This window comes from Notolabrus celidotus, chromosome 12 (genome assembly GCF_009762535.1).
Source record: "Notolabrus celidotus isolate fNotCel1 chromosome 12, fNotCel1.pri, whole genome shotgun sequence".
In the NCBI taxonomy this organism is placed as follows: Eukaryota; Metazoa; Chordata; class Actinopteri; order Labriformes; family Labridae; genus Notolabrus; species Notolabrus celidotus.
Window position 1 is genome coordinate 9,852,638 of NC_048283.1, and position 11,099 is coordinate 9,863,736.

The 11,099-nt window shown below is 42.5% G+C and overlaps 1 protein-coding gene across 1 annotated transcript; it reads left to right on the forward strand.

The window, feature by feature from the left end:
- The first annotated feature begins 1,381 nt into the window (after nucleotides 1-1,381).
- pou3f1 (POU class 3 homeobox 1) lies at nucleotides 1,382-3,589 on the forward strand. Its single transcript, XM_034698101.1, has one exon. The coding sequence runs from the start codon at nucleotides 1,453-1,455 to the stop codon at nucleotides 2,578-2,580; it is 1,128 nt and encodes a 375-aa protein (XP_034553992.1). The 5' UTR covers nucleotides 1,382-1,452; the 3' UTR covers nucleotides 2,581-3,589.
- The last annotated feature ends 7,510 nt before the right edge of the window (nucleotides 3,590-11,099 follow it).

Genomic DNA, 11,099 nt, shown 5'->3' on the forward strand with positions numbered 1-11,099 from the left:
ATTGCAGAGTTTTAGGCGAATGGAACGGGAGAGATGTAAGATTTGTTTAAAGCCCCGCATTTCCATTTAAGAACGTGATTGTGTTTGCAAAGATCCCTTTCAATCTTCGCATCCCCCCCCCCCCTTCTCTCTACCCCTCAGCGTCTCTGAGGCTGCTTTGCAATTCATAGAATTGGTAATTTGCTATTGGGACAAAACGTGAAGGGAAAAATAATCAGATCAACCGGGAGAGGTAGTGAGGAAGGAGCCAGGAGGAAGAAACACAAGGTTTCTCTCTCCAAGTTGCTGCTTAGTAAAAAATGCTTCGAGAGGTAAATGATATCAGAATAAAAGCATTTTTTTATTTGCTTGAATTTTCAGGACAGGGACAAATGCAGAGCAGCTGCAGCAGCTTTGCAGTGAGGATGCAAAGCCATTTAAATTTGATCTACAGCGTTTTAGAATCAATTATAGATGACTATGATCAGACAGCTGATTGCTCTAAACATTGATCCCGACTGCTTTATTGTGCTTAGGATTAAAAAAAAAAACATCTTGAAGGAGGTTAATAAATAGTGTGTAATATCTGTCACCTGCAAACGCGTGTGTGTGAGTGTGTGTGTGTGTGTGGAGAGATGAGGAGAGAGGAAGAGAGAGAGTGTATCTTGGCCTATCATAACTAAGTGGGTGGTGATGATGAGATCATACAACATTGAAAATTACCGAGACAATACAGATAAATGACACACGCGGAGGCTTTGAAATAGAGCAAATGCTTTCAAATTTGTCACACATTTACAGCAGAATCCACACACACACACACTCACACACATATTTCAGAGAGGTTTATTTACACTCCTCTTGTTGTGTGGGTGTCTGCAGAGCTGCAGCATCTCGCCTTATAATCTATTTAAAATGAGGAGCGCTATAATCATCAGTGACCTATTATAAAGGTGCACGGGCGTGTGTGTTTGTAAGTGCATGTGCGCGCATTAAGAAGAGGGGGGCAACCCTTAAAACAGATCCCCGTACTCCCCCACGTGGTTATTTGCAAAACAACCGATATAAACTCGGGGAAACCGAATCAAAGCCGCTGCAGCAGGACGGTTCAGCTTCCTCCGAGAGAACTGGAGAAAGCAAATCTAACAGACAGAAAGGTGGATATCTGTGCGCCTTCATGAGAGTACTGTAAAAAACTCAAAGAGACATTTAATAAATAGAGCATATGTTTTTCTATAACGTATCTAACACAGGAGCTCCATCCATCCTGTGCGAAAAATGCGCTGTACCATGCGCTGAAGCCCTGCGCCTATTGAATGTGTCCCCAGTGGGCTTGAATCGGAGAAGAGCCAATACAAGCGGAAGGGAGGCGTGTCCTCGCTCTTCCCCAAGACCTCCCAGAGCAGGTTGTTGCGTTTTGGCTCTAAAGCCTGGAGACCTCCGAGGTGCGCGTCAGTTTTCGAAGTAGGAGCCATGGCGACAACAGCTCAGTATATTCCGAGGAATAACTCCTTACCGTCCAACCCGCTCATGCATCCGGATTCGGATAGGATGCACCAGGGGACGACTTACAGAGAGGTGCAGAAAATGATGCACCACGAGTACTTGCAAGGGCTCGCGGCGACCAACACGGGACACCCGATGAGCCTGACGCACCACCAGTGGCTGCCCACGTCCAACACCGACTGGTCCAGCGGCACCCACATCGGACAGCAGGAGCACAAAGCCAGCGTGCAGGCGAGCCGGGACGACCTGAGCTCCGGCTTTCACCACAGATCTCACCTGGTGCACCAGCAGACACAGGGTGGCCACCATGGCTCGTGGGCGCCTACCACGACCCACCACTTATCCCCGCTCTCTCCAGCATCCAACAGCCACCAGTCCCTGGTCTATTCCCAGCCCGGATACACAAACCTCAACGCGATGCTAAGTCCCCAGCCCGGCTCCCTGCACCACGGCATGCGGGACCCGCTCCACGACGACTCGGGCAGCCACGACAACCAGATGGAGTCGCCCCAGCAGGCGTTCAGCCATCACCAGGACCACTCGGACGAGGACGCGCCCAGTTCCGACGACTTGGAGCAGTTCGCCAAGCAGTTCAAACAGCGGCGGATCAAACTGGGCTTTACGCAGGCGGACGTGGGCTTGGCCTTGGGCACCCTGTATGGAAACGTCTTTTCTCAGACCACAATCTGCAGGTTTGAGGCTCTGCAGCTCAGCTTCAAGAACATGTGCAAACTTAAGCCGCTGCTAAACAAGTGGCTGGAGGAGACAGACTCCAACACGGGCAGTCCCACCAATTTAGACAAGATCGCTGCGCAGGGCAGGAAACGAAAGAAGAGGACCTCCATCGAAGTGGGGGTGAAAGGGGCGCTGGAGAATCATTTCTTAAAATGCCCAAAGCCGTCTGCTCATGAAATCAGCACTTTAGCCGCTACTCTGCAGCTGGAAAAAGAGGTTGTCCGTGTTTGGTTTTGCAACAGAAGACAAAAAGAGAAAAGAATGACACCAGTGGGGGTCCCTCACCCGAATATGGAGGACGTATATTCCCAGGCAGAGACCCCTCCTCTACACCGCACACTACAGAGTCCTGTGCAGTGACTGTTTTCATGAACAATCCCAGCGTTTCTGCAGGGGGAGAGAAAAGGGAAAGGGACTGTGGAGTTTACAATATTTAAGTTTGGCTTTTGTTTTGTTTTTCTTGAAAGAAAAGAGACATGGGGGAAGTTGTGCAGATGAGTTTTACCCTTAGTATTCGGAGATGTCCAACAAATAGATGGCAAAGAGGGAAAATTAAAAAAAAAAATCATGAAAATAGAAAAAAAATATTCGCTATTATTGATTCCGTGCGCATTTAAAGTGAAACAAAGATCTTTATTTACCAAAATTATATGGAGGTGACTTGCATATAAAGTAAATTTGATATCCCATGGCTGTTTCTAATGGGGAGTAATTAAATGTGGCATCTCCTCCTGGTGCACCATGAACTATTGGCGCTCACCAGAGCGAGGTGTTCGCCTGAAAATGATCAAACACTGGAGATGAAAAGCCTTTTTGTTGCTTTTCAGGCTTTAACTGATTAACCAGATTTCTGAATATTAGTGTATGCTTTCTTTGTTATATTAAGTGTGATGTTTTGGTTTGGAGCTACTTAAACTTCAGTGTCTCTCTTTATGATTTCTGTCATGACTTTAACTCATCAGAGCAGCCTCCAGTTTTTCCTGTTCTCTCAGTGGGGAGTTGATGGTGGGAAAGTGATGGAAATTATGGCACCCGAAAACACTCATAATTAAAAGCTAGACATATTTAAGAAAATATCCAATGCAACAGGACGCAGGAGTCCTGTTTGCATGCCTTAAAAGATATTTAAAGCTTTGCAGCTGACCACGTCGAAATTTGCAAAAAGCACCAGACGCTAAAAAGGGCAATTCTAAGAAAAAATCATTTTTTCTGGAAGGGTTATTTGTGTTGAAATTATTGTTTTCTTTGCATGGAGCACTTATTTTTTTTTTTGTTAATTTGTTTATTGCAATTTAATATTTGTTTTAAAATTGTGAGTGGAGCTAATCTCCATAGGCTTAAACACAATAAATCCCATGTTTACAGGTTCCACAGAGCGCACTGGTCGTGCGTCAGGCTCACACTGCTTACTGCCTGTTATCCTGTTCAATCCAAACATTTCAAAAGAGATTGGTCAAAAATGAAAAGTAATAATAACTCAGGTAACTTCAGTGCCCCGTGTCGGATTATCACGCCTGTACATGATTTTTCTTTCTTCTCTGTGTTTTATTTTTAATGTTAAAATCTGGTTACAGCCACTCCGTTTCCTTTGTTCACACGTCCATTGTATTATACTCAAACGCTGGATTCGGAGGAAGAAAATAATAACTCCTTTAGGGTAAAGCATTGAAGGGATTTCACTTTAGATATATTTATTTTTTCTGACCTTAAAGGAAATCTGAAGAAAAAAAAAAGTCATGCGTTATGTCTCATTCCTCTGTGCTGGAGCAGTCCAGGAGCCTACAGCAGTGCTACTCAATACACATGAGGGAAAACATTTCTTTTTTTCCTTTTTTTTTCAAGAAAAAATAATAATAATTAAAAAAAGATTTTAGAGAAAATGTTGCCAGGATTATTTCCGATATGTAAATATGTCCAATATGTAAACTTGTATTTGTTCTGAGATATTGTTTTGTTTTGGTTTCTTTCCGGGCAGTTTTGTACACTTACTAATTCCAAGAAGATATTTTAATATGATTTCATTTATGAATCTGACCATTTATATATATATATTTATTTCTTAAACGTGTTTGGAGCTTTTTGTTCAGCTCTGTTAATGGTTATGTTGCAGTGGATTTCAGTCTGTTTCTCTTTTCGTTTACTACATTGGTTGTATGTTGATTGCTAAATGTAGACTGCAAAGTCACATTTATATTTATGTTATAGTAATATTTTATTACTTACATAAAACATATATACAAGAAAAAGTCTTTTGTCTTCATTGAGGTCCAAACCACTCGTCCTTTTGTTGCTGTTTGTTGTAGCATCAGCAGGCAAACCAGATGAACATGCTCCTAAAGTTTGACGCTGTTCAGCACACCATGTGTTCAGTTTAATAGCAGTGATTGGTTATGTAACAGCACGAGCTGCTGTCTACATGTGCTGTTAAAGGGAATAGACAACAGTATTTTACCTCAGGCATCCCCTGCTAAGTTCACACAGTCTCTGACGTTGTTCACATCTTTGTGTAAAAATCGCAGTATTAAATGGTGCAATATTAATACGGACTTTCTGTCTTTTTATTGAGCGCTGGTTTCCACAATTATCATTATTATTGCATTAGAATCAAATCGGTATTGTGAGGAGTCATTTTCAAGTGATGTCTTACTTCAAGGTATCATTAAGGCCTCATATCATTATATATCATTCTAAAAATCTCAGTCGTCCCTCCTCTATAACCCATCGTCCATCACATGTCACGTTTGAAGCGTTTAAAAGGCGGATTGTGACAAATCTTTGATGTGAGACAGAAGTGCCTGCAGGCAGAAATCAGCCTCTTTTCCAAAGAAGAGGGGGGAAAAAGCACAGATAGGATGAACAGAAGCGCAGGCCGTAATGTTTAATAAGAGGCCTCCTTTAACAGGCAACAGAATTTAATGCAATTTGGAACATAAATAAATATTCAATCTCTCAAAATCACAAACTAAACGTAGTCTTTAAAACGAGGCCCTTATGTGTGTGGTAGCCAATAGTCGCGGGCCACAGCGGTGGTACGCAGTTTGTTGTACAATAGAACCCAAAATTAGGCCAAGATACAGTAAAGTACAAGTGAGGAACATATCAAGGGCAAATAAAACATTTAGTTTAAAAAACTCTAAGTTAGAAGTAAGAAGTTTAAAGATGTTATGCAGGTGTTAATCTCATACATTCACGGACCTCATTAATTCACAATGAAGGGTTTTTAAAGGCCTTACTCGTGTCTGCACAGCCAAGAAACATTGTCTATATAGGTCATAATTTTGTTTTTCATGCACAAATTATTCTTAAATATCTTGCAGGAGTTGCGCTTTTCTGTTATTCATAGACATCTTTCTCATTGGAAGAGTGCCGTAATGGCACATAAAGGCGCAACACAAAGTTTGACAAAGCGTCCTTCTCTGAAGAAAACTCGTTTCAAATTTTGGGAACAGATATTTTCTCCACTGTTATTAATTTCTGTGACATTTATACATCTCTGACATCGAACATCAACCATGATTATCCTTTATTTTGCGTAATGCGATCATTTTTAAATACAAATTTGGGTGCGACATTTGTACACTCTCACCAGTTTAGAAATGTGAGTTGAAAGGAGACACGAACACAAAGAAGTCACGGCTTTTGTGGTTCTGTGATACAAGAGGGGGGGAAAGTGGCTTTGCACCGCCTGAGATGGTCAAACTGAGAGTAGAGGCCAACATTAAAGAGCAAGCCCAAAGAGAACTGCGAGACACAGGCGCCCCCTGGTGGTAAAAAGGAGTTACTGCAACATGAAAGACCTATCTCTAACTTTGATCTAGGCCTTAAGGAAGAACAATGATGTAGCTATATTTATGATTATAATGTAATCATAATTTCAACACAATTTAATGTATTTGTGATGAGCACAGCTCAAACATGCAAGACAAGAGACTGCACATGCTCAGTTCTTGTTTTCTGCTCTATAAAATAAGTCTACTAGTCTAAGAGATGATGCGCTTTTCATCAAATGTCAAGCTGATACATAAACAAGACTTGGTGTAGATGCAGGACACAACTGGAGGTAATGTTTTGTTTCTGTTAAAGTGTTTGCATGCACAACAGCCGTGCTCAGATAGTCGTTGATGCAGAGAGACATTGAGTTTCAAAAGTTTTTCGATCAGACCTCCCAGTATCAAGGCACCCACTCCAAACCAGTGAGGGCTTCTGTGTGACCAGTAGAAAGGGATTGAAACGCAGACTAAAACACACAGAGGCCTTCAGAGTGAACATAGACAGAGAAACAGAAGGAGTCCTCAGTTGGCCAGACAAGAAAAAGCTTGTGGTGACTGCAACCAACTGTTAGCTTTTGATGACATGCGATTTTTATTCTGTGCCCAAAGAAGGGACACAACCTCCATTATACGATAAATCAATAATACATGAGCCGAACTCATCGCAAAACAGCAAAACCAAGCTATTTGACCCACGAATCACCACAGTTCAGCCTTTCCTCCTATCCTCCTCTTCCCCTCTTGGCAGTCTCTCTCTCCTGCACTGAGTGGGCCCTCGGCAGCACTCGCAGAGGAGCTCCATCCTCATGAAACACTGATGCCTCCTTCATCAGGGAAGTATCGTCACACACAGGAGATGTGGATTAGTGATGATTAGCAGGGATTATGGCTGGTTAATGGTGGGAAAATACATTAGGAACCATCGGCTCTGGGAAGGGGGAGGGGGGGATTTCACTCACGCTAGCGGATTTGCATTGATCCACAGCAAATGAATGAGGATTAGCAGCATCAAGCTATCTGCCAACAGATAAATAACATTAAGCATATTATACGCCAACGCCTGTTATTAATGACATTACAAACACCACTACAATGCTGGCAATTATGGAAAATAATGGGAGCGGCTGAATAATTCACTTGATTCGCATTGTTGGGATTCAGGATCATCTGCATGTTCAGACATATGGAGCAGAACTGCAGCAGATGATAAGTCTTAGCCGGCTTAAAATACAGTTTCTCCTGGAATGTGTACTCCCTTTTTATGGCTGGTAATGTAAAAGTATTCAGGGTTAATACTGAGTTATGACTGACACTGTTTGATAAGCATAGTGGAATCAAATACACGTACATCCTCCGAGTGAGGAGAAAAAAAGGAGCTCATTCCTCGATGTAACCCACATTTTTAACCTGTCAGGTGAAAGAGTCTGTAGCTTTCTCACTCTCTATTACTACCCCATCCTCCAGCCAAGTTCTCCTCTCCTCTTTTTACCGTTTATGTAATAAATACTCCACTCCCACTGTGAGTGGCAGAGAAAGGGGGGATGGAGACTGAAAAAAAGAGAACAGAATAATGTATTTTTTTCATCAAAAATTCCTTCTCTTCCCCTACCTCAAGGTTTCCTCCTCTGAGCCACTTGAAAGATGGGCAACAATGTGGCCACACAGTGAACACCTAGTTACCATATGAAACACTCCAGCAGTGAACTGGAGGAGACGGAGACGGCAGAGGAGAAGTCTTGTGTTATTTATGATACTGGGCCTTGTAGCTATATGGGTTCTGCCTTCATGTCTTCTCCAAGGTATGGCCCCCATATGCGAAGGGGTTTAAGTGCAGTCTTAGAAACTTACTCTCTCCTCCCCTCTTCATCTCTTTGCTCCTCACTCTGAGGTTCTGAAGAAGAGAAGTAGCCCGTCTCCCTCTTTCATGGCTTTGAGCGACATTTTATATCGCCTCAGGTGTCTGTCAGTGTGACTAACAGTTCTGAGAGTGGAGAACTAATATCTCAGGAACTCGCCTCCAGGCAGCAGCACAGAGATGTTACTGTTGGTGGCATACAATGAGAAGAAAGTCATACTTTAGAGCAGGAGCAATTACTACTGATTCAGTGAGCAGGTGGGTATTAAACAATGGCTGTGACAACCTGAGCAGGTGATCAGAACACAGAGGAAAAGGTAAGATAAATGCAATCATCTGAAATGTACGAACTGCCTTCATTTTGGATGTCTGATAAAGCTTGCACATAGCCCAAGGAAACCTATAAATGATAATAGACTAACCAAACAAAGCAGCTACAATAAAGACACCTCTGAAATCACACAGCACAGCTGCTGAGGAGGTTTTTTAAACTACTGCCAAGGTTGCAAAGTTAATTGTGGCGCATGGACACGGCATTCCCATGTTAAAGGTTGGTCCCCTCTCTTCACCTTCAAAACCTTGCCTTTGTCAGCTGTGATGGCGTCAAAATGCCTTCTGACTTCAATAACGAGGTTCAGTGCAGAGAGGAGGAGAGGGAAAGAAAAGAGAAGGCCTTGCAGTAGAGACACATATCAATAAACAATGGGAAGGTCATCTGGAGCTCACAGAGATGTTCAGGGCCTTACTTCATCAAGGATATTCAAAATGAGAAAAAAAAAACATGGCTATTCAGAGTTCACAAATGTATAGGCACGGAAGATCATCTTTCTGCACACTCGGAGCAGTTCTATTGTTTCTTTAAGAAGACTAATGGACAATCGAGGGGAGGCAAAGCATTCCCGCACAGGAAAAAAAAAAAGTGAAAGAAGTTCTAGCTCTGCTCTGTATTGTTTGTGTGCCAGCCTTGTAATCCAAACCCCAACAATATTCTTTGCTGTTGTCCTTTACCCATGACTGATCCATCATGTTATGCATGCTGGAATGAATATTATATTGTGAACTCCCGCAAATTGGAGCCGGACAATAAACAGATCATCAAAAGATGATCCCGCTGCCCCCGACAGTCGGCTCTGCCCTGCGATGCTGAGTTCAAAGGACGGAGATCGGTGGGCAAATGAGTGCTGTTGCTCGGCGCACAGTCGACTGAAACAACAACAAAGATAAGGCTGATGAAAATAAATAAATAAGGATGGAGGAGAGGAGAGAGGGGAGGAAAAAAATAAGCCAAGCAGGGGGGGTTAGACACAGCGCAGAGATGAAATGGAGACCTGCCACTGTGCTCAAGGACACGGCGTGCCACTATGTAATTAGAAATGTACACAGATGATTTGGATGCAGCGATATGATTAGGCAAAGCAGTCCCCAGTCTTAGGCCTAATCAGCTCACTTCTGAGAGATACTCCAAGACTGTGAGTGTGTGTATGTGTGTCTTCCTGGTGGAAGCAGAGGGGGTGTGAGGCACTTCTAGGCATCAGAGAAACTGTCATACAGTCACCCAGGCACACAAAGTTTGACATCATGCAGGGGGAAGACAAATAACCATTGTTTAAAGGAAATAAGAATTTGAATAAGGGCCACCAATTCTGTGTTATGAATTTATTAGGGCCATCGCTTTGGGGTAACTAATGTATTAAGAACACAATTTTTAGTGTTGGGAATGTAACAGAGACGCAATTTTTGTTGAAATGCATTAGGGCCATATTTTTGCATGATGAATCTTTAAGGGCCACAATATTTTGTGATGAATGTTAAAGGGCCACCTTTCTGTGTTATGAATGAATGGGCCCATCTCCTATCCCCCCTCACCAAGACCAAACACCGACATTGGGGGGCAGAGCCTTTGCTATTCCTGCCCCTACTCTCTGGAACTCTCTCCCTCCAAACATCTGTAACTCTGACTCTCTTCACTCAAAACCTACCTCTTTCAAAAAACCTACAACACGTGACCTCTACTCCCTCCCCACCTGTTTTTTTAATTCTAATTTTCACACTTTATGTTAAGCATAATTGAGTCCCTAGAAAAGCGCTATATAAGTCATATCCATTATTATCATTATTTTTAACATTAAAAGAATAAGGGGTACCATTTCTGGGCCACATAACTTTTGAGATGTACTATATATAAGGGATGTAATTTTGATGTGATTAATGTACAAGGGGCCTCTGTTGTTGTGTAATGAATGGAACCACCATTTTTGGTGGTATGAATATGTAAGGGCCACAAACTCCTTTGTTATGGATGTTTTAGGATGACCATTTTTATGTCATGATTGTTATCCGCCTTTAACTTTGTTGTGATGAATGTCTAGGGCACCTGTTCTAGTGCTTTGAATCCATTGAGCCACCGTTTTCGTGTCATGATTGTATAACAGCCACCGTTTCTATTTTAAGAATGTATCAGAGGCAACATTTCTCCATTATGGATACATGTTTAAGGTCTGCAGTTTTTGGGTTATGATTATTATCCTATTTCTGTGTTGTAAATATATGAAGGCCAGTATTTTGGAATGGTTTACATTAGGACCACCATTGTTGACTTCATTGAAGATGCCATTTTTGTGATATGTAAGGGATAATGTATGGTTAGCAGGTAGTTCTCGTCGGGGTCTTGTCCATAGACTGTATAAAATATGGACATTGTATCCATGACATCACCAAGCACTGTTTTGAGACCAATTGTCAGAGATAGCCATATTGCTGCTGTCGAGCGATTGTGAGGTAAAGAGGCGGGCTTTGAGCCTCCTAGCCAACAGCTACAGCGTTCCCGCCTGTCAGTCAAGTCAGCTGTGCCTCTCATTGGAAGACTGGTAATCTAAATATCTTCGAAATTGCTGTGTTAATAAAAAATTCACCCCCTGTACAGTGTGTGCCGATCGAGAAATGATCTATCCAGACTACACTCGTCTTTTGTACCAGTCTGTAAACATGTTTATTTCTGCTGTAAAGATCGTCTTTTTTGAGTTAGTGTGTATGTGGTTTCCGGTACTCCCGGAGCCAGCCTCAAGCGGATGCTCGATGAACTGCAGTTTTTAGCACTTCCGCATTGGACTCATATTTTGAGACCGGAGGGTGCTGCTTGGTCTGGTCTCACCCTGTAGGGATTCTTTTTCCCATAACTACCTGCTAACCACACATTATCCTGCTTATTACCCGGCTACTACCTTAAGATACAAACACAGTGGCAAAAAACTTGA

Coding starts and splice junctions, on each gene's coding strand:
- pou3f1 (XM_034698101.1), top strand. CDS start 1,453: ATGGCGACAACAGCTCAGTATATTCCGAGGAATAACTCCTTACCGTCC.